Source organism: Canis lupus, chromosome 17 (genome assembly GCF_003254725.2).
Source record: "Canis lupus dingo isolate Sandy chromosome 17, ASM325472v2, whole genome shotgun sequence".
Classification (NCBI taxonomy): domain Eukaryota; kingdom Metazoa; phylum Chordata; class Mammalia; order Carnivora; family Canidae; genus Canis; species Canis lupus.
The window spans coordinates 54,526,520-54,550,169 of record NC_064259.1 but is presented as its reverse complement, the minus strand read 5'-3'; the positions used below and the strand labels follow the sequence as shown (position 1 = coordinate 54,550,169).

The following is a 23,650-nucleotide window of genomic DNA, read 5'->3' as shown; positions in this document are numbered from 1 at the left end:
AAAAGAAATTTTGCTTTAGTAAACAACAGAAATTAACGTTCCAAAATTAAATCCAGACTCTGGGTTTTATTATTATTTTATTTATTTATTAAACTGTGAGAGAGAGAGCGCGCGCGCATGTGCACAAGTGGGGCGGGGGGCAGGGGGCACATAGTGGGAGGAAAAGAATCTCCAGCATATTCCACACCTAGTATGGAGCCTGACCCAGGGCTTGATCGTACCACCCTAAGATCATGACCTGAGCTGAAACTAAGAGTCCACCCAGGCATCCCTGAACTATGGGTTTTAAACATAATAGTGCATATATGACTTCCACTGGGTTTGTAAATCCCAAACATTGTTAGGTCTATGTACATTCCTCTGGGGAAAAGGTCTGGAGCTTTCATTTTTTTTCCCACTCCCCCAAAGACAGGATGACAGAGATACATCTTTTTCCTGATGACTCAAAAGCTCAAAACTGTCCTGTGTTCTACAAACTCTGTTGCAAACCCCCCCACCCAGGAACAGCTGAAATACGTAAGACTGGCTGCAAACTTTCCCTAGGTTTTTTCCATCATCCCTTTTCCTACAATCTGTTCAGAAGCAGGCTCTCCTAACCTGCCTCATGCCTGGCATGTTTTTTAACTCCTCATTTCCCAACTTATTATAAGAGAACGTATGTGTAACATTTGAGGATACAGAGTTTTGAGTGAAGGCCTAAAGTACTTTCATATGACCTATGGCACTTGTTTCTTCCTTTGTCTTGCTTATATTGACCAAATAGGTCAAGGTTATCAAATAACTGTCATCAAGTCAAATATTATGTTGTACTACTTTGGCAGCAGGGCCTTTGTATACATGGTACTATATATAAAAGTTTGTCTTTTTTTTTTTTTTTTAAAGATTTTATTTTTAAACTCTACACCCGAAGTGGGGCTCGAACTCACAACCCTGAGATCGAGAGCTGCATGTTCCACCAACTGAGCCAGCAAGGTGCCCCAAAGGTATGTTTCTTTTAACGTAAAACTGAGTCTTAAGCTACCATTAATGCTTAATTCCTACAAATATGAACATGCTTCCATGTTTCACGAAACTTGAGCTAGGTACAGAACCTAAGAAACTCAGTTTAGAAATTAGAAATAAACAGTAAACCCTGAGAACTTATCCAGCTTGTCCCTTCTATCTAAGATTTGACATTGCTTTTCTCAAAATTGTTTCGGATTTAACCAAGCTGGAGCCCGGTAATTTCTCTCGAATAAAACAACTTATTAGAAGGCTAAGAATGCGTTTTCTCTAAAAATTTATTTGCCAAAACTGAAAAAGCATACAAATTCCTTCACTTAGTTTCAAAGCAAATCATGTAACGGAAACACAATATACATGTCAAAAAATACTTTATTTTCTAGTTTTCTAGTATTGGTATCTACTTTGTGCCTTACATCCGATGGAGAAAGCTTATGTTTCTCTACCCAATTTAGAGAGCAGGAAAAATGTTTCATGTGACAGTTTAAAAATTCACCTTATTAACACTTTTATGAGAATAGTATTAACTATTCTAATAGTTAATATATATAATTAACTATTCTAATAGTATTAACTTTTCTCACTTTAAGAAGATGCTTAACATTTCTGGGTCTCCGCTTCCAGTTTTGTAAAACCAGAATGCTGAATCAGATACCTGATTGTCCTTGAGCAGTTAGCTTGTTTCTTTGGATTATCAATCTCACCCCTTAAATGAGAGAACCTTTTTTTTTTTTTTTCCTTGTTTTCCTGAGAGCGCGCGCACCTGAGGGCACACATGTGGGGAGCAGCGGGAGAGGAGAGAGAGAATCCCAAGCAGGCTGCATGCCCAGCACAAGCAGCATGCAGGGCAGGGCTCAATCTCACAACCCTGAGATCAAGAGCCGCATGCTTAACTGGCTGAGCCCCCAGGTGACCCCAGAGAATCCCATTCCAGAAGGCAGCTGATAATCTGACCTGGCCTGAAAGTAGCGCAAAACAGAGACCAATCCCTGTGTACTAGGCCTGCAAGCTGCCACTCGGCAGGGAGACGCAACACCCCAGCAGAGGCCTGACAAGTGCAAGGAAACCCAGAGCTGGAAAGGACCGCGAGGTTCCCGAGGCAGGCGACGCTCCCTCCGTTTCACAGGCGGGGGAATGGAGGCCAGAGACGGGGACAAGCTGCCCAGGGCCACACAGCAAGCAGGCAGGTGCGCCTCCCGAACGGACCACGCCGCCCTGGGATCCAACTACTTGGAGGCCCTGGCTGCACAGCCCAGGTCCCCACCTCTCCCAGGGCCTGCGGCGCCGGGCGGAGGGGCCGGGCGGGCGGGCGGGCGGGAGGCCCAGCCCGAGACTTACGCGGCCGCCAGCACGAAGCGGCAGGCGTCGGCCGGGCACACGTAGAAGCTCTTGCCTTTATTCGGGCCATCGCGGACGCCGGTCTTGAGAAGGCAGGCGACCCCTAAGGAGAGCAAGGCGACCACGGTTACGCCGCGCTAGGCTGGCACACCCCGGGGAGCCTCCGAGGACCCCGACCTCACCGTGCTCGGGGCACTCCACCGCTTCCATGCGCGCTTCGGCCTCCCCCGCCGCGGAGCCCCGCCCCAACGCCTGCTTCCGCCTTTGACTCCGCCCTCCCCGCGCAGGAGCCAATCAGCATCCGCCTTCTGCAGGCTCGACCCCCCCCCCCCATAAGCCACCGCGCGGGCCTCGCTCCGCCGTCTCCGCGGGAAGCGCCGGGTTTAAACGCGGGGGCGTGGCTGAGGCCGGCGGGACCTCTCGGAGGGCGGCGGGGCTGCTCGGGAGGGGGGCCGGGGGAGGCCGGGTCTGTAGTGGAGCCCGAGGGGCGCCCCTAGAGGGAGCGCGCGTCCGGGAAGGCGCCCGGAGCTTGGCGGTGCTGTCGGAGCCGGAGCCGGAGCCGGAGCCGGGGCGTGAGCTGGGTCCCTGGGGAGGGGAGGGGAGGGGAGGGGCTGTGCCGGTGCAGGGCGGGGGCTCCCGGGCGCGCCCCTGGGAGCTGCGCGGTGAGCCCAGAAGCCTGGGGGCGAGCAGGCAAGAAGAGTAATGCAGGGGACCCCCCGCCCCCCCCCCCCCCCCGCAGCTTTCGGCTCCGCAGAGTCCTCGCACATCCTCGTCTCTGGACTCCGCCTGCCGAGATGGGCAGCGTTACGGGGGGGGGGGGGGGGGGGGGCCGAGGTCCGGAGAAATAGGAGTGACTCAGCCAAGGTCACGGAATTAGTGGGCGCCCCGTGGACCGACGGGTGCCCGGGGGGCCGCGCACCTGCTGCTTTGCGAGCGCCGACTGTTCCCCAGGCCCCCTTCGTGCAGCAGCCCTGGCTCACGAAGGCTGAAATTAAAAAGAAAGGGGGTCGTATTTGAAATGGCGATCAGAGCTATTCGCAAAAAGAGAGGAGCAGGAATCAGAGATGTATTGCAATAGAGATGGATTCATATCACAGCTCTTGAGGACCATATGCCCGGACATATGGTGCGGCACGTGCAGCGGTTCTTATGGGACAGTAGGACAGGAAATCTGTGATGCCTAGGAAAGCCGGGTTATATGATAAATGTGAAGGGGAGGATGGGAGGCAGGGGCTTCACAGCAGGGGAGACAAACGTGAGGTATCATTATTAATTAAAGAAGTTATTAAACTTACTAAATAGCTTTTTGTTTGCCCAGTGTGAACGAGGCGCCAGAGAAATATAAAATCCATTGATTCACAGCACAAAGTTTGAAACAATTATTCTAACCACAAGGAACTTAGTATGCGAAGGAGGCTGGATTAGCACGCGTTGAACACTCAAATAACAAACAGTATTTAAATGTCAAGATAAGTGGAGTTAGTCAACTCTGTAAGGGAGGCTAGATATAAAGATGTCTTTGGACCCAAAGTTTTGGACCCTAGTTTATGATGGGGGAACAGGGCTAGCTAGCTGAGGACAGAGCACAGCGGAAATCTCACAAACGACCCCCCACCCAGGATCGGATACCTGTGACATTCTTCTGGAAGTTTCTAATTAATGTTGGTGCCTTGCGAGAGGGAAAAGCAATCTTTAACTTGACAATGGCAAGGCCTCCAGTATCTTGTAGGTCCTCCATAGTGTATGAAAATCCTTTTGGAATCTCCCTTTTGCTTACATCCCCCAACTCCTAGGTATATAATCAGCCACCCACCTCTCACAGGCCGGGGGCAGCAGCTCTTCCTGCCTACCCCCACCCCCCACCCACACACACACACCCACACCTCCCGCCCTGGGTCCTGTCCCCATGTTTTAATAAAACTACCACTTTGCACCAAAGACGTCTGAAGAATTCTTCCTTGGTTCTTGGCTCCAGACCTCACCTATACATAACCACCTGTCTGAAACACCTATAAACTTAGAGATAAGGCAAGAACAAAAAAAAAACAAATAAATAGAGGCATTTTTATTATACCCAGATTATAATTCTTGCATTGAGAGATTTTTGTGTACATATCTAAGAGATGCTATATTGGGGAAAGTAGACTGAAGTACTGGATCTGCAGGATGAGGACCATGGTAATTTATTTCTTGAATAAATAAGCCTTTTGAAACAGATAAGGCAGCATCATGGCCTCTTAAATATCCTATTAAAGAAGAAGCTCTTCCTCTGCAGGATCTAAGGCAGTGTCTCAGGTCCAACCCCACTTAAGTGTGCAGCCAAATTACAGAAAGGGAGGATATTTCTTCCATAAATTTGGGATATGCCAGATCAAAATGTTCAAGCTCCAGGCGGTTTATCCCACCTACCCATATTTATAAGAGTGAGAAAACAAATAAGGGTGTCCTTGGGTGAAAGGTGGCCATAATATTGGCATAGACTGTAATGAATTACATAATATACACTTTCTGAAATATACAAATACGTTAGCGTATGTGTATTAACTTTTATTCTTAATTTATATGCTTAATTTATATTCTAATTAGTTTGCAGACCCCTGGAGAGAATGTGTTTCATTGACCTCTATTTTGAGTAAATTTGAGAGTTTTAGTTTGTTTCCTCTTAATGCTTGATTTATTCAAAAGGAATGCCTAGACCAGTTTCTAGAGCTAGACGGTTTAAATCCGCAGGTCAATGATCTAGTAAATTCTTTCCCTGTGGGGATGGTCAAATGCAAAGTACATGATGCAATTGTTCTAAAACTGAATTGTGTTAATGGCTGCATAACTGTGTACATTTACTGAGACTCAAGACAATTATATGTGTTAGGGAATTCTATGGTATCTAAATTATCCCTCAATAAAGCTGTTAAAAACAAACAAAAAGCTTAATGTATAAGTAATGCCAAAACATCTGTCTGGAAAATAAAAGCTAAGATCATTTCGATATTTTGATATCCTAAGGAAACATAAAGGGAGAAGAAGTAAAATAGTAGAAACTTGTTACTTTCAGATAGCGCGGCTTCTTATGCAGACTGGTTCTCTGATCTATGGAATAAAATTTCAAGTGATGCAAACACTCATCTGAATTCCTGGGAAAATTCCGTTTCCTCTCGTCAGCATTGTGCTGCCTGGCTGATGTTAAACACATCAGGGACCTGTGAGATGCTGGCAATGGGAGGCTCAGCCAGAACAGTCACCCCTTGACGTCCTTGTCACTCTCTGTAACGTTTAAAAATAATCAGTGAGGGGCGCCGGAGGGGGGGGGGGCTCAGTGGCTTCGACTCAGGTTATAGATCTCAGGGTCCTAGGATGGAGTCCTGAATCCCATGTCCTCGGGCTCCCTGCTCAGCGGAGGATCTGCTTCTCCCTTTCCCTCTGCTTCCTCCCCTGCTCACACTCTATCTCTGTCTCTCTCTCAAATAAATAGATACAATCTTAAATAATCGATGATTCCAAATTATTTGTTTTTTTTTTTTTATTCCAAGTTATTTGTAAAATTCTAGTTTCTGTACAGTCTTTGGCTTTACTCATTATTTTAACAATTAAATTGTTCAGATGTGTTTTTCCAATTCTAAGAAACATATTTTATTTTCTAAACTTATATCTTTCTGGGTTTTTACTTATTGTTTTGGAGGTGGAGTGGGGAGAAGTAACTACTTTGAAATGTCAAAGGATTTTGACAAAGGATTTTGCCCAGGAGGCACATGATTACTGGAGGAAACTATCACAGCCTATGCTTTCTGAAGTGTATTCTGAGATAAGTGCTTTTACATGCATTTTCACACTTGGTTCTCAAACCTACCTTGGCAGTGGGTATTCCTTTATCCTCATTTTGAAGAGTAGGATACCAAAGTTGAGAGTAGTTAGGAACTTACCCCAATGCCATGCTCCTGCCATCTCACAGAGCCTCTACTTGAACTTTGGGACCAGATAGGGCCCACAGATTAATCTTGTTCGGGCTCAAAGTCACAAAGCTGACACCGGCAGATTGGGGGCTGGAAGCTATTTTCTGAGATTCCCAATCCAGTTCTTGCCACTACAGTATTTTTATGAAGCAAAAATTATTCAGTGATTCATTCAGATATTTAACCTACACATAGCCAAGCATTCAGGTATTTGTGGTATGCAGACAAGGCTCAACAAATCCAAGATTAAAAAAAGCAAACCAAGTTGTGCCATTTTATAAATGATCACAAGGTGGCAGCACATGAACATGAAAAAACCAAACACGAGCCCGCAGTTTCATTCTTTTTGTTTCAGGATCCGTAATGGTAACAATTTCTTTTCATATTGTGCCTTTCAAAGATATGACCATTTTAAACTCATCCTTTGACAAAGACACAGTCAGGATGATATTATGTTAAGCCCAGAGACTTTACAAGTAGGTCCCAAATTTCCCTGGTCTTCAAATATTGTTCCCCACATGGTTCAAAGCACCCCTTCTTCATCTACCTTTTTTTTTTTTTTTTTTTGGTAAGGGTACAATTCAGTATTTTTTAAATAAACGTATAAAGTTGTGCAATCATCACCATAATCTAGCTTTAGGACGTCTCTATCACCCCAGAACTTCTCTCAAACCTGTGTATAATAATAATATCCCCAGTGCCAAGCGACCACTTATCTGTCTTAATAAATTTGCCTTTTCTGGACATTTCATGTAAATGGAATAGACAGCATGTAATCTACAGCCTCTATCTTCATGTGGCAAGATGCTTTTGAGGTCCCTTCATTTTGTAGCATGTATCCATCTTTTATCCTTTTTATTGCACTAGAGGGGAGAGTATTCCAACGTATTCATTCATCAGCTGATAAACGTTTGAGTTGTTTTCCCTTTGGCGTTATGAGGAAGGATGTTGTTATGAACATTAACAAGTGTTTGTATGGATATTTGTTTTCATTCCTCTCAGGTACACACCTATGAGTAGAATTTCTGGTTGTGTAGTAAATTTCGGTTTCACTTTTTAAGAAATTGCCAGACTGTTTTCCAAAGTGGCTGAACCATTTTATTTTTTTAGAAGCCAGGATCCGAAGGTTCCAGCCCCTGCACATCCTCACCAACACTTGTTATTGTCTGCTTTTTTTTTTTTTTTTTTTTTTTTTTATGATAGTCACTCTCCTACTTGTGAAGTGGTTTCTCCTTTGGGTTTTAATTTGAATTTCCTAATGAATTTTGATGTTGAGCTCCTTTTCATGTGCTTATTAGCCATCACCTTCCTCTTTTTCGATTTTTTTTTAAGATTTTATTTATTTATTAATGAGAGACACAAAGAGAGGCAGAGACACAGGCAGAAGGAGAAGCAGGCTCCTTGCGGGGAGCCATATGTGGGACTCAATCCCAGGACCCTGGGATCAGGCCCTGAGTCGAAGGCAGACGCTCAAGGAGTGAGCCACCCAGGTGCCCCTTTTCAATGGTTTTGAAAGGCTTTTCCTTTGTTCCTTTCCTTTGAATGGAACTTCAACTAAAACTTAAGTAAAAATGACATCAATTGTTATTAATCCAAGGAGATCTAAGAAAGAGTAATGGTTTGTATAATGTTAAGTAACAAAATTGTATACATACTATGATCCGGGTCATGTGAAAAATACTTAACTACCAAAGTATTAACTTTTTTTTGAGAGAGAGGAGAACCCCTCAGTGTATGGAATGCCTGGAGGGGCAGAGGGAGAGGGAGAGAGAGAATCTTAAGCAGGCTCCATGGGGCTAGCCCAGGATTACATGAGAGGCTCCATGCAGGGCTTGAAGTGGGGTGAGGGGGTGCAGTGCTGGATCTCGGGACCTTGAGATCATGACCTGAGCCAAAACCAAGGGTCAGATGCTTAACCGACTGAGCCACCCAGGTGCCCCACAAGAAACTATTAACTTCTAAGACTAATACACTGTTGAGTTCCATTCCTATGGCTCTGAGAGGTTGGGTTGGGAGATGGGTGCAATTCTTACTTTGTGCAACTCACATGTGTTACTCCTTTGATTGAAAAAAAAATCCAGATGTCTTTACATTAAGAGCAGATGCATAAGAAAAAATAAGGAAGGAATGACCCAAACAATAATCATGCTTATTTAAGATGGCAGGATTATTGGCAGCTCTTTTCTTTTTTTCCCCATTTTTCTGTACAGTGTGCAATGCTGCTAGCCTGTTGGTGGAAAAACAGCTGGAGAACCCATATCTCCACACCTCTACCACAGCACCTCTTAAACTCCTTCACTTCTTGGGGGATCTCTGGGTGGCTCAGTGGTTTAGCGCCTGCCTTCAGCCCAGGGCATGATCCTGGGATCCTAGGATCGAGTCCCATGTCAGGCTCCCTGCCTGGGGCCTGCTTCTCCCTCTGCTTGTGTCTCTGCCTCTCTCTCTCTCCGTGTCTCTCATGAATAAATAAATACAACCTTTAAAATAAAATAACATAAACTCCTTCGCTTCTCAATCCAGCTATTTAACCCTGATCTTCCTATCATTCATTCTTCCTTTTATTTTCTTTTTTCCTCCTGTCCACTTTTTGGTATGTCATTCCAAACCTTATAGCAAGAATACCTTTTCCCCTTTTTTCCTTAATTCTATACTAGTTATTTTGCTTAATTCTGACCTTATCGTCTACCCAAATTCCAAATATCATTGGAAAGCAAGGACCCTTCTCATTCATTCCCTAAAGCCCTTGCCTTTTTCGAGTTCCAGATGCCCTAGTCTCAGGACCTCGGTGACCATGTGCATGTGCTCTGGTGTCATGCTGAATTGAATTTCCTCAGGAGTAACAAATGTCACTAGGGAAGATCCCAGGTTCTCAAGTGGAAAATGGAGAATCCACTCCAAAGACTTTTGCTGTGAGCCTCCCTAGGTGCTGGGAGCTTTGGGCTTGGCTGAGCAAACTCCAGCAGATTTCAGGCTAGCTCCCCTTCCATTTCCTTGCTGAGTTAACCTAGGAGCTGGAGCAGAACAGCCTCTGTCTGTTAGAATGGTCTTCCAGAACTCACTAACCTTTTATTTTATTTTTTAAGTTTTTTTTTTAAGGCTTTATTTATTTATTCATAAGAGATACACAGAGAGAGGCAGAGATATAGCCAAAGGGAGAAGCTGATGCAGGACTCAATCCCAGGACCCTGGGATCACACCCTGAGCCAAAGGCAGATGCTCACCCACTGAGCCACCCAGGTGCCCCACTCACTAACCTTTTAAAAACATGAATCAGATTCTGCTACTCTTTGCTGACAATGCTTTGGTGGCTCTCCACTGAACTTCGAGAAACGTTGAAATCCTCATCCTGGCTCATGCTGGGGAGGTGGGGGGCGGGGGGAGGCTGCCCATGTGACCTTGACCCTGTCTGGTTCTCTCTCTCACCTTCTGCACTGTCCTCCCCGCCCCTGTGTGCCCTCCATCCTGACCTGCTCTCCTTGCCTCACTGTGCTGGGCTTGTCTTCCCCTTAAGTCTATTGTTCACCTTGTACTTTCTGCCTGCCGTGTTTTCCTAGTTCTTTAAAAAGCCTCGCCCCTAGCTCTTGGGGTCTCAGCTGAAGTATCCCCTCAGTGAGAGTTTCCATGACTACTTAATCTAAAGAGATCCTTCCCTGCTCTTCTCTGCCTCAGCACCCTGTTTGCTTTCTGCATAACATGTCATTTGCGTGTTGCTGTTTCCTTGTTGATGGTCTGTCTCGCCCTCATAGATTATATGTGTAAGTGTCAAGAAAGCAGGGACTACAGGACCTAGAAACTTGCTCACCACGGTACGTAGAAATTCAATACATATCTGGTAAGTGAAATAAATGAAACCTCAGAGTGGAAGGGACCTAAAGGTACCTAGGATGCCCACCCAGTCCCCTCCACATCATCCCTAACAGATTCAGCATAGGACTTTGGAGTCACAGCAAATTCTTTATTAGAGTAGCTCAAAATGGCAATTAATTCTAACGTATATTGAGGAGGAATATGCCTTTCTGTCTGAAATTTCCACTTCCTCGTAATCTGGAGTTCCGCATCATCCATTGAATTTTCTCTTCAATGTCACTTTCACATTTTTGAATACGGCTCTCTCATCCTCCCCATACCTGCTCGAATTCCCAGTCCTCGGGGAGTCTGCTCCAGCTGCTGCAATCATTTCTGTCCCCTCTGGACCCCCTCACCAGCACTTTCCAGTGAATGTTTGCTTAATTTGAGGCATCTCAACTGGAACTCAATATGAAGAATCCTGTGGGATAATTCTCTCCTTTATTTCGTATATGACCACTATACCCATGCAATATAAAGCAGCAAAAAAACCACTTCTCTCTCCTTGCTAACGAATATGTCATGCTAGTCATTCATATCAAGTGTACAACCAACCAGAACCGCTGCATTCATCTTTCACGCATGAACCTGCCTCTCCTTTACCTGATGCATCTAATTGCCCGAGCTTAACTCTGGATTCTATCTTTCATCCTGTTGGCAGAGATCCATCATTCTAACCTGTCTAGATCTCTTTGAATCTTGTTCCTGTCAGCTGACCTATTAATGCTGTCTCCTGACTTCGGTGTCAACCAAACACTTGACAAGGCCTCTCCCTTTGACTCCCTCCCAGTAGCCAGGAGAAATGCGAAGCATTTCAGCACAACCTGGAGAGGCCTCCTGTGGGTAAACGTGGTGCCCAAGGTGTCATGATTCAGGGACGGCCCTCCGGGTCAGCCCCGAGGGCCACGTCACTCCTGGTTCCAGAGCCTTGCTACGGCTCACGTGTGCTCTGTACGTGTCCCTTGGTTTACCAGCCTGCAAAGCTGAGCGGAAGAGGAAGTGAGGTTAACCTGGGAGATTTGTTCTTGGTGAGCAGCACAGGAAGTGGCCTGGACGCTGCAGGGGGATGTGGTTCCTCAGGGCAAAGGCCCTCGCCTGGCGCCAGGCTAGTGATTCATTCAGTCACACCATCTCCTGTCTTGTCCACTTGCCTGGCAATGCCTGTCACCTCTCACTTTTTATCTAATCGGCCACCTCCTGCCCACTTCTCTCTCCAGCTTTGCGTGCATTTGGATGAAGGCTGGCGGATTCTGGGTGAGGGATTTGCCAGGGTCGGACAATGAGAAGAAGCAGAGTTAATAACTCTTTTGATGAAGATCTGAGGCAGCCTTCCTGGGTAGCCCAGGGCATCCCCTTCAAAAGATGGAGCTCTTCCCAGCTCTTTACTTCTCCTTTAGAGCTTCCCCACCCTCTGTTTCCTGGACCACTTTCACCTCACTCAGCAGAAGTCCTCCACACAGCAGACAGAGCTTACCGTCCTCCATGGTAGCCGGGAGACAGAGAGGCCTGGCCTCAGGGCTCAGGGCCCGGCTGCCTCTCCCGGCATCTGGAAGTTCCTTTCCTCTAAGCAGGCAGCCTCTTCCTTCTCCGGGTCAGCAGGTTCCTTCAGACACTGCTGGTGCCTGGTGCTGGGGATAGGACTTCCGCACCTGGGCCCATGAGAAAAGCTTGGGTGGAGCCTGGGCTGTGAGGGTCTTCTTTCTGTGGTTTGTTGACTTTTATTTCTGCTTTCTCACTCATATGCTAATTGCCTGATTCTTCCCTCCCAGTTCCTCTTTTTCTCCCACTTTCCCCACTACCCCTCTCGCCAACCCTCAACATATCTCTGTCAGTCCAAGGGAGACCAAAACAGTGTTAAGGAGGGCTGTGGAAGAGGACTCACCCAGGTTCTTTTATGCCCTTTCCAGTCTCACACTTTTTTTCAGGGTGATACAATTCCTGCCACTTTCCTAATTTCCTCTGTCTGATAGAAGAAGAGCTGGAGCGTGGCTAAGTGGTAGGTAAAGAAATTCTGCCCACTTGAGTGGCTTTGCTGTTAAGCTGTATGCCCTGCCCGGGTGTGTGCATGCACAATAAGAAATATCAAATAACTTACTCCATCTGAACCATGCTAACAGGCATGAAGAACACAGGTAGGGAGCAAACCACAGTTCAAGTCATGAATTATGCTATGAATTCTTCTATGGACTGAATTGCGTCTCCCCAAATTCATGTGATGAAGCTCTACTTCCCAATGTGATGGTATCTGGAGGTGGGGGCCATTATCTGGAGATAATTAGGTTAAATAATGTCCTGAGGATGAAGCCCTCATGACAGGATTAGTGCCCTTATGATAGCAGAGAGACTCTTCCTCTGTATGAGTGTGTTTCTCTGTGTGTGTGTCATATGAGGACGTAGCGAGAAGTTGTCAGTCTACAAGCTGGGAAGAGGGCCCTTGCCAGTTGCCTGGCATCTGATTTGGGACTTTCAGTCTCCAGAACCGTGAGAAACTAAAGTTCTGTTGTTTGAACCACCCAGTTGATGTATTTTGTTATGGCAGCCTGTGCTGACTAAAACAAATTCCGAAGCTAATTATTTGCTATCTACCATAACATTTGTTTTCCAAATGTGCCATTTGCACTCGAATCTACATGCAAATTGAATTAGCTAATTAATACAGGTATAAAGTACCTCAGGATAGGAGTCTCTGGTGACTTCATTCCCCACTAATTCTCATATATTTATATATCTTCACTTGGAACTCCTGAATTAAAGTACCATGGCTCTTCATTTAACTATAAAGCACTTAGACAATTTTGTCCAAATGTTCCTCTGTCCACGTTGCCTTGGATGAGGACTCTTCCCTGCAACTTCATACTTACCCTTCTGTAAATTAGGCTTTTGGTCTGTGGACCCAAACAATGATCCCGTTTTGTAGCAAAGCCATTGCTGGTATTTCATGTCCATACTCTGTTCTGTCCACTATTAATGTTAAGAACTAGAACACAAAATGCAGGTGTCTGGTTTTCTTTCCAGAAGTAAAAAGGATTAAAATGTCCAGCTTATCAAGGATGATAATGACCACAACCTAACATTCATGAATTCTAACTCCTGTACGTGCATATCTCATTTAACCCTTCCAACAGACTCCAGGAAGTAATGGACATCGCTTCCTTTTTAGGGACGAGGGAGATGGGGCAAAAGGAGATTAACTGGCAAAGATGACACAGCCAGTGATGGATGTCAGGATTTGCATGCAGGCAAGTCTAAATCTGAAGCTCACCTTCCTGACTATTAAGAAACCAGATGTATTTGTTGGGCATGCCACCTAAAAGGAGCAAAAAGTTGAAGTGGAGAAACCTAAGAGGAGATAGTTTAATGGTCTTGATTTTATTTTGCTGCCTCTTACTTTCCACAAGGGCTCATGTGCTGACGATTTCTTTTGTATGAAAGGATTACTAAATATCACAGTCCCCATTTAGCCTGCTATTGCCAGTTGGGAAGTCTCTTGGTTTACTGTGTTTGAATGCCCTCTACTTAAGACTACATGGATGCCTTCCCTAGGTCAAGAAAAGTTTCAAGCGAGGAATTTGAACCCGAGACTTGGATTTAAAAAAAAAAAAAAGCATGTGTGTGTGTTAGGACCTGCCGTTGGACAGAGCCAGTAGCCCTTCTTCAGTATCAAGGCTAAGTCCAGCTACTTCAGACTCCTGTAACACTGCCTCAGTTTTGCTTTAATAGTGGTGTTTTTTTGCACAGCATCCCAATTTGTCAGGTCTAGGACTACAAGGGATTTGGCCCATATAGAGTAATAAAGGCCTTTCTGACATCAGCGCCATCTTAATGGGGCTGGTCACACCTTGGGTTATTAAGAACAGAAGATCCTCAATTTTCTGCCACCAGCAGGGTGGTACAAATAGCTGCCACCAGACCATTAAACAATACAGAGATTTCCTAAAGACAGAGTCAAGAACTTGTAGCAATCGCCTTCACTTATGAGAGCCCATGACAAACATGCTCTCATGTGCTTATTTGAATGGCCTCATAAGGTAGCACAGAGCGGCCAGGCAATCAACATGCATTGGGTTGAATGGGTGGGAATCAGGACACAGAGTGCAAAGGGGTCCCCTGTTGTCCACTCCAAATTCATCTCCCCTTTTTAGAGCAAACTGGCACTTAGCTTGTGACAAAACAAGCACCTATGATTATTTTTTCTCCATGGCCCTCCCGTTCCACCTTGTGTGAACAGATCTCTGCTCAAAATGAAATGGTAGAGTCTTTATAACTAGAGGAACAATACAATAGAAAGACCCTTGCTTTTGGAGTTAATGCACTTGGGGTTAGATACTAGCTCTGACACTTACTGATCACGATACTTAAGACATGATACTTACCTGCTTTTTCCTGGTTTATGGTTTAATTTCAGCTTCAGAAGTTTGTCATAAAGATCCAGTCCTCCTAACTCATGATGGCTGTTCAACATAGTGAACATTAACTCATTTCTCCTTTCCTTTTAGAGGGGATGGATGATGTCCATTATATTTCTGCATTCCTAGCTCCTAGCATTCGTCTTGGCACATGCAGAATATCAGAAAATGTTTATCAAATAAATAAATCTTATATCCCTCTACATTAAAATCCCTCACTCTGCGTTGGTCATCTAGTTGGTTCTCAAACACGGTTTGAAAAAGAGATGCTGTTTTTCAAAACTCAGGTTTAGGTTATTCATACACAATACGTTATTTAAGTTATATATTATTATATTTGTGTTGTACATTTATTAAGTTATATGTTATCTATAGAAATTGCTCAATCTTAAGAAAACAGCTTCGTCGATATTTGCATAGGTATACACCTACAGCACCAGCACCTAGATAAAGATAAAAAAAATTTCGGTTGCCCCAGAAGGTTCTTCGTACTACTTTCCAGCCAATACTCCCCCTGCCAGAGGAAATGATTATTCTGACTTTTGTCACCATAGATTCGTTTTGCTGGTTCTTGGACTTCAAAGAAACCAAATCATATAGAGCATACCCTTTCATGTCTGGCTTTTTTCATGAAAAAAATGTTATGCTATTCATCTATGGTGTCATGTATGTCAGTAGCTTGTTCATTTTTATTACTGTGTAGTATTTCACAGTATACATAAACTCTGTATCCATTCACCTACAAATGGACAATAGGGTTGTTTCCAGGATTTAACAATGATGGATAAGGCTGTAAGTATTCTGGTATGTGTCTTTTGGTGAATATAGGTATTCATTTCTCTTGGGTAAATGCAAGGAGGGGAATTGCTAGGTCATAGGGCAGGTATATGTTTAACTTTCTCAAAAATTACCAAACTAAGGGTGCCTGGATGGCTCAGTGGTTGAGTGTCTGCCTTTGGCTCAGGTCGTGATTCCTGGGGTCCCAGGATCGAATCCTGCATCAGGTTCCCTCTGGGGGGGGGCTGCTTCTCCCTCTGCCTATGTCTCTGCCTCTCTCTCTCTGTGTCTCTCGTGAATAAATAAATAAAATCTTAAAAAGAACCTACCAAACTATTTTACAAAATAGTTGAACAGATTTAAACTGCCACCAATAATGTATTAAGTTGTGGTAACTCTACATTCTTATCTGCATTTGATATTTGATATTGTCTTTTACATTTTAATCATCATGATGATAGAGGGAGCTCATTGTTTTAATTTTCAGTTGGCCGACGAATGATCTTTTCAGAGCATCTTTTCAGATGCTGTGGCATAGAGCTGTGCTGTGAAATCTTGCTTCAAGAGAAACTTCTGCAGGAAACATAGCTGACTGACAGCTTCCAGCAGCTAGATCTTCATATCTGTCACCATGCTCATTGGTGTAGCTGAGGCTACACTACACTACACTACAATCACTAAATGTAGCTGAGGCTACATTTTCCCAGGGCTGTTTCCAGTCAAAGACTAAGCATGGCAGAGATCCTAGAGCTAGGCCATTTCTGCCCAGTGAGGAACTCCTCCCAACAGCCAAAATTTGTTCAAGAGACTCCCAACAGCTTGACCCAGATTATCTCAAAATTGCACTGACTTTAAAGTTCTTCCTATATAATCCTTCTTCCTTCCCAGTTTCCTTTTATAGATATCAAACCTGCACCACAGTCCAGGGCTCTCCCCCCACCTTCTCCTGCTCCATCCCCATTTCCTTCATAGGCATTTCCCTCTGGAGACCCCTTCATCTTGGCATATGCTTTATGAAGCCTGAACTGACACATAAGACTACTGACTGTTCCCATAATTCTCCTTTGTAAAATCTCTGTTCAAGTCTTTTACCTATTTTTAAATTGAGTTTCATGCTCCTTCTCTCTCTTTTTTTTTAATGGATTAATAGGAGTTTTGTATATATTCTGGATGTAAGTCTTTATTTGATATGTTTTGTGACTCTCTCCCCCACCATCTATGGCTTGTGTAATCACTTTATTAATGATGTCTTTGATGAACAGAAAGGTTTTATTTTAGTGATGTCCAATTAATTTTTTCTTTTGTAGTATAAAATGTGAGGTAGATGTCAAGGTCATTTTCTTCATACTATTATCCAGTTATATCAGCACCATTTATTGGAAGAGGAATGATTTCCCCACTGCAATGGCACCTATAATGGAAATTAGGTAAATGTACATATGCAGGTGTATTTCTGGACTCTATTCTCTTCCATTGGTTTCCTTGTTTATACTTGCACCTATAACACACTAGGGTTTTTTTTTTTTAATACTATCAGACTTTATTCATTTATTTTTGAAGTAATCTCCATGCCCAACATGGGCTCAAACTCACAACCTTGAGATCAAGAGTCACATGCTCCACCGACTGAGCCAGCCAGCTGCCCCTATTATAACACACTATTTTAATTATTATAGCCTTATACAAGGTCCCGGAACATAAGAGTGTGATTCCTCCAACTTTTTCTTTTTAAATATTGTCTTTCCTAGATTATTTATATTTTAATTTATTAGCATGAGCTAGTCAATTATTAAAATTGCCTGCAAATTTGATTTGGATTCAGTTAAATCAGAGTTTCTTATCCTCAACACCATTGAAATTTGGGGCCAGGCAATTCATGCCATGGGGAAAGGTGTCTGTCCTGTGCACTGGAGGATGTTTAGCAGCATCCCTGGCCTCTATCCACTAGGTGCCAGTCACAAATCCCCCTTCCCCAGGCCATGCCACACAAAACCATGCATCCATAAATTGCCAAATGTTCTTTGGAGAGCCCAACTACCATGCCCTCCCTCCCCCATGGATAACTACTGAATCAACTCTATAGAACAATTTGGAGAAAACTGACATCTTAACAGTATTGAGGCTTTCAATCCACGAAAATGGATTATCTCTCCATATAAAATTGAATTATACACTTTCAACATCTTGTACCATTGTGACCATAAAGGCATAATGAATTTGGGTTTTCATTTACTGGTTATTTCTGACATATGAACTTATTCACACCTCCTGTCCAAAGTAGTCTTCCATCTCAGCGAATGGTTTAATGTGATAATTATGCTTCTAGTCAACGTATCTCTATTGGAAGTCAGAGCTGATCCAGAAAGAGCTTCAGATTTAAAGATGACATGGTAGGAACTCCAAATATCTAACAAGTAAATTAAACACAAAAGCAAGCATAAAAAGATAAGGTAAGGGAGCCTGGATGGCTCAGTCAGTGGAGCAGGTGACTCTTGATCTTGGGGTTGTGAGTTCGCACCCCACACTGGGTGTAGAGATTACTTTAAAAAAAAAAAGTCTTAAAAAAAAGGATAAGGCAAATGGAAAGCCAGCTAAGTGAAAAGACAGAACTCTCTCTCTCTCTCTTTTAAAGATTTTATTTATTTATAATAGACATAGAGAGAGAGAGAGAGGCAGAGACACAGGCAGAGGGAGAAGCCAGGAGCCTGATGCGGGACTTGATCCCAGGACTCCAGGATTGCGCCCTGGGCCAAAGGCAGGCACTAAACCACTGAGCCACCCAGGGATCCTGAAAAGACAGAACTCTCTTACCTCTACACTTACCAATAGAAAATTAGGTTAACAAATATTTATTAAACTGAAGAAAAGAAAAACATGTGCCATTGTATTTAACAAATATACATCAGCTACCTCTATGAGCTTGATGTAATCCTTAAAACTTTTTGATAATTTGCTTCAGTCCTCAAACCTTGCTAAATTAGTTTTATCCCTGTTACACAAATTAGGAAAGTGGAGGTTGTTTCCTAAAGTTAGCTGCCCTGCTTTGCCTGGGTACTGCCTCAGCCCTCACTCAACCCCTACCCATCATCTATCCTGCTGCTTTGTCAACTGTCCTAAAGGAGAGCTGCTCCTTCCCTGCTAAATAGCATTCGATGGCTCACACCATTGTCCACCAAATAAAGTCCAAGTTTTTGTGCATGTTCAAGATCTAGTCTCTTGCCGCTCCTCATTCTAACCATTCCATATTTAGTATCTCCCATCGCTTCCCTCTATAAATCTAACACTTATATCAAATCAAAGCTATTCTAAAAACTGCTTTTCATGGAACAACTTCTCTCCCAGCTTTTCCTGTGAAAATATTTCTTGACTTTGAAGCTTCGTTTACACGACATCTCTTCTATGAAGTGGTCTCTGATTTCTCAATTGCCATAGCACTTTACTGAATCGGGGTAAAAATTAATAGCCAATATGACAGGAAGTCCCAGCTGAACCTGCAGAGAATGCAAACTTCCCTGGACCTGTCTGATGAGTGGGTGGCCTCCCAGGAAGCACAATTTGCATGAGTCAACTGCAGGGCAGACAGGAGGCCTGGGATAAATACGTACAAGTTGTTGAGCATGGGGAAAGGCAAACAGCATGACATCTTTCTCCCAGACTGGGCCCAGATTGGCTGGTGCCCAGACCTTATGGAGCAAGGAAGTGTTCGGCAAAAGTTAAAGGACCTGTTTTCACAATTTTTGGAGATATGGGGGCACAAGCAATTTTGGATTTGTTTGCAATCCAGAGTACAATATGAGGGCAGAATGAGAGGTGTTTTTCCTTGCTTACCAGTGAACACTGTCCAGCTTTGACATATCATAGGATCCAGAATCCCAGTGGTTGTGGGAGCCCATAGATCTGAACAGAGCAGCAGGAAACCATATGGGAGCGGACTTGTTTATGAACTCATATTAATTCCCAGAATCCTATGGAATTTCCAGAAATACTTGAAGAATGCTTTATAGATGGCCCACACCCTGTGTAAGTAGCTTGGGGCGAAAGTCTATAGAATTTGATTATCATTGGGCACCTGGGTGGCTCAGTCAGTTAAGCGTCATGATCTAGGGGTCCTAGGATCAAGCCCCATATCAGGCTCCGTGCTCAGTGGGGAATCTGCTTCTCCCTCTGCCCCTCTCCCTGCTCTCATTCTCTCTCAAATAAATAAAATCTTTAAAGATTTTTGATTATGCTAATTTATGTGCATAGACAGGTGAGGCCTAAAAAAGACTTGGTTATGCCAACATTCACTTGTGACTTGAAATGGTTTAAAACTTATCTCCATATAAGTATCTGATTCCTTCCTCATAACAACCACATGAGGTGGATATTATCACTAGATGTTCCCATCGCTGTAAGTTTGAGCATAGTGTCTCCGGTGGGAAGACTCTAGGATTTGCTGTCAGAAGGCCTAAATCAGAGCTTTTACTCTTCTACATATGGCTGGATGATCCTGGATCAACCCAATCCCTCTAAGCATCCGTGTCTTACCTGCAGGACAGGAATAACAATCCCTTTGGCATGGGGGTGCCCTGAAATTCTGAGATGATGAACAATTTCTGTGCAATTGTCAGAGAGTATTATGGCACTTGACTTTCTACTATTGCATTCATGTTCTGTCATACATCAGTTGTTTTCCTATTCATGTCTCAAAAGGCTAAAAGAACTAAACCAGCCTATTCATGACTCATTCATCTGCATATCATCTCATCCTGCACAGAGTAGGAGTACCTCTGGAGTGATGACTTTTCCATCTTTAGTAGGAGTGTGGCAGAGGATTTGCACTTCACAGTTGCTTGGGCTAGACACCAATCTGGAGGACCTAAGATTATTCTTCAGTTAATCAGGTATATAACAGATACAGATATAATAGGTCAAATCAAGTTTCCCAGGAACACAGTGCATGGCTAAGACAAATAGAACATTAGCCACTGAAACAGAGCAGGGTTGGAAAACTTTTTCTGTAAAGGGCCAGATAGTAAATATTCCAGGCATACAGTCTCCATGGCAACCACTTGCCTCTGCTGTTTTATTATGACAGCAGCCAGAGGTAATATGCAGGCAAACGGGAATGGCTGTATTCCAGTGACTCATATTTTCAAAAACAGGTGATGGGCCACATTTGGCCTGTGGGCCAGAGGTAGCCAACTCCCGAGACAGGTTTGTTCTGTTGCCAAGGGGGTTTTAAACACAAGACGCTGAAAGGAAAACCAGGTGCTGACATAGAATGGAAAAGTTTAAATCGAATAAAAGCCAAGTTCTCCACTAAGCTTTAGAAAGTGAAATGGAACAAGTACATACTTGGAAAGAGAAGAAGTTTCATGTAAAATGTCTACTGACTTAGGTGAAAACAAACTTTATTCAGTTCAAAAAAGAGAAAAGATGACTTTGGGGTTTAGTTGCCTAAAAATTTATAATGGGCCACATAGTGCAATGTAGCTTCTTAGAACATCTAACATGCTGTATGCAAGTATAGCATCCAGAAGAAACAAAGTCATGACCCCAGGGGACTGGAGCTGTGTCTGGTTGAATCATCACTGGACCCCTCACATCTGTCCTGGTTCTGGGCATGAGGAGGTGCTCACTGGGAAATAATCATTCCCATGTTCTGCTCTGGGTGAGGCACTTGGATATTTGAGTGTCTGCTCTGTGCAATGTCTATGCTGGACTCAAACACCAACAAGTAGCATGTGAGCTATGAGCTGAAAGGTAGGACCCAGGTGAGGAGAGAGGAAAGAGGTCGGGGAAAGAGTACCTCAGGCAGAGGGCAGCACTAGAATCTGCTCTGATTATCTGACAGGGCTCAATTCTGCTCCCCTTCCCTTCAAATCCCAATTAAAACACAGGTTTCTGGAAAAAAAAAAAAAAGGCAGGGGACATAATTCTAAGAAGTCTTTTTTGTTTGTTTTTTAAAGATTTTATTTATTTATTCATGAGAGACACACACACACACAGAGAGAGAGAGAGAGAGAGAGGCAGAGACACAGGCAGAGGAAGAATCAGGCTCCATGCAGGGAGCCGGACCTGGGACTCGATCCTGGGTCTGCAGGATCAGGCCCTGGGCCGAAGGCAGCGCTAAACCGCTGAGCCACCAGGGCTGCCGAAGTCTTTGTTTTCTAAAAAATATGCCACCCTACCTGAAAGAGAAGAGACAAATGTGTTGACATATTTAAGGAAACACTTGGAGTATTTCAAATGAGCCTATAAAGGGAGATGAACATAAGGAACCTACAGGGTCTACGTGGGGAGTTCTCATAGCCACCAATGCTCGCCTTGCAAAGGAACTAATTATGTTTGAAGAAGACGTGTGTGCTTGATAAAATAATTAAAAATAAATTGCTCTCCTTGGATATGCAAACTACCAGGTTTAAAGCCACACAGTTGGTCACGTAGATAATAAATAGATGCGTTTTCTCAAGTCTGTTAGGTGGCACTGATTTCTAATTCTGGCTACCACCAGGCCTGAGCAGCTTTTTAAACAAAGAGGAGGAGACCTCAGGCCCAGTGGGAACAGTTGTTATATCCTGGGGGACAATTGTTGAAAGCCTTAAGCCATGACACTCCACAACCTCAGACCCCCTGACCTCTCGTGGCTGAGAACAGGGGGCCCTGAGGAGCCAGACTTGACTCACTGCTTCCCCTGAGCTCCAAGCTCCTGCTGGAGGAGGAGAGGGCAGGGGCACTGTTACACCTTCTCTCCCCAAGAACTACCACAAGGCCCTGTGCTACTACCTAATGCTGGTACATCAAAGAAAATAAGGCATTGGCTAAGAGCCAGGACCCAGATGGGTCTTTTGGTGTGGGGAGGAAGGGGAGGTAGGAGGTCTTGGGGGCTGATTAGAGCACTGTTGTAAAAAGTTTCTCCTTAACAATGACCTAATGATAGTGGAGAAAAGAGGAAAAAGAGAAGAAAGAAAGAAGAAAGAAAAGAAAGAAAGAGAAAGAAAGAAAGAAAGAAAGAAAGAAAGAAAGAAAGAAAGAAAGAAAGAAAGAAAGGATTCAGACTACAAAATGCTTTATAATTTCATCAAAGGACCAATATTGATTAGGCATCCTCTATGCAGAGTCTATTCCTTTTTTTTTTTTTTTTTAATATTCTAAAGCCAGGGTTCACCCTCAGAGATTCCAATTTATTTACTTATTTATTTACAATTTTTATTTATTTATTCATGAGAGACACAGAGAGGCAGAGACACAGGCAGAGGGAGAAGCAGGCTCCATGCAGGGAGCCCGATGTAGGACTCGACCCTCAGACTCCAGGATCACACCCTGGGCCTAAGGCAGACGCTCAACCACTGAGCCACCCAGGCGTCCCTGCAGAGCTTATTCTTGAGAAGCACTTATAGATGGGAGGAGGGAAAGGCAAGATTTCTGCTTTGAAGGAAGTCACACTCGCGTTGGGAGAAAGATCTGATGTGAATGAAGGGCATATCTCCAATTCCTTTTTGCCTCGCTGACGTCAGGCCCCTTCCTGAGCCTCTTATTGGGGGGCAAAAGATGACCTAGAGCCAGTGTGACTGGACCACTCGGAGAGTTTTCCCAGGAATCAGTGACAGAAGAGAGGAGAGAGGAGAGAGCACCCTCACCCCAAGAGGCTGTGTGAGGGAGGTTGTCCCCCTACAGACAGGGAGCCAGAACCTCTGTGGGCAAATGAAAAACAGGATAAATCATCTTGCTCCTGGGACGATGCCAGGGGTAGATGAGGGTAACACACGAAGAAACAGTCAGGGGTGTGGGGCCCCGGGTACTTGCCCAGTAAACATTCCCCCTGATTCCTAGGTAACTTGCCCAAGGCCACAGACACTCAGAAGAACCCAATCAGGATCCATTCACCTGCCACCGCTCAGTCCAATTCCAAAGCCCGCACCTTCCCCAGGGCTGCAGGCAGCTCTCCGGGTTCAATTGTCTTCCTCTTCCCTCCGGTTGGTTGTCCAGTCTCCAGGCCCTTTCAGGCTCACCCAGAGAGACTTCTCTTGCTGCGCTTTTAGGCTCAGCGCTGACAACTTCCGGGCCTTTTGGTGCACGCAGAGGAGGGAAATGAGCAGAAGAATGAACAGAACGCAGGGGCAGGCGCACAGGAAATAGAGTAAAGATGTTGACGAGCAGACCCTGGAAGGAAATGTGGGCTCTGCAAAGGAAAGGGGAACAAAGAAGATAATGAGTCTCCAGCTCACCTGCCCTGATCAACGGATAAACACCTTGTGGGGGGTGCAGGTGCGGTCGGGGTGGGGGGTGGGTACTGATACAGGCCGATACAGGTAACATCCTTGCGGGCCAGAGAGCAGAGCTGGAGGGGGG

General features: G+C 44.4%; 2 protein-coding genes across 5 annotated transcripts in view; both read right to left on the bottom strand.

Moving 5' to 3' along the window:
* TTF2 (transcription termination factor 2) overlaps window positions 1-2,603 on the bottom strand; it is a 39,943-nt gene extending 37,340 nt beyond the window's left edge. Inside the window, exons 1-2 of one of the 3 annotated variants that reach the window (XR_007402933.1) lie at window positions 2,523-2,591; window positions 2,341-2,443 (exon numbers count right to left, since the gene is read on the bottom strand). Coding sequence is in view for 2 of the 3 variants with exons in the window: in XM_025453398.3 (XP_025309183.1) it covers window positions 2,341-2,443; window positions 2,523-2,550 (131 nt within the window). In the remaining variant the exon portion in view is untranslated. Of the gene's footprint in view, window positions 1-2,340; window positions 2,444-2,522 lie in introns of all 3 variants that reach the window. The other 2 variants (XM_025453398.3, XM_049095535.1) reach the window with 2 other exon arrangements.
* A 7,635-nt stretch (window positions 2,604-10,238) lies between these two features.
* The window catches only part of CD101 (CD101 molecule), a 49,121-nt gene continuing 35,709 nt past the window's right edge, over window positions 10,239-23,650 (bottom strand). The window contains exons 9-12 of one of the 2 annotated variants that reach the window (XM_049096204.1): window positions 23,186-23,480; window positions 20,084-21,489; window positions 11,608-14,982; window positions 10,239-10,554 (exon numbers count right to left, since the gene is read on the bottom strand). In XM_049096204.1, coding sequence (XP_048952161.1) covers window positions 23,251-23,480 — 230 coding nt within the window. In that variant the 3' untranslated portion in view covers window positions 10,239-10,554; window positions 11,608-14,982; window positions 20,084-21,489; window positions 23,186-23,250. Of the gene's footprint in view, window positions 10,555-11,607; window positions 14,983-20,083; window positions 21,490-22,475; window positions 23,481-23,650 lie in introns of those variants that run through there. The other variant, XM_035700763.2, reaches the window with a different exon arrangement.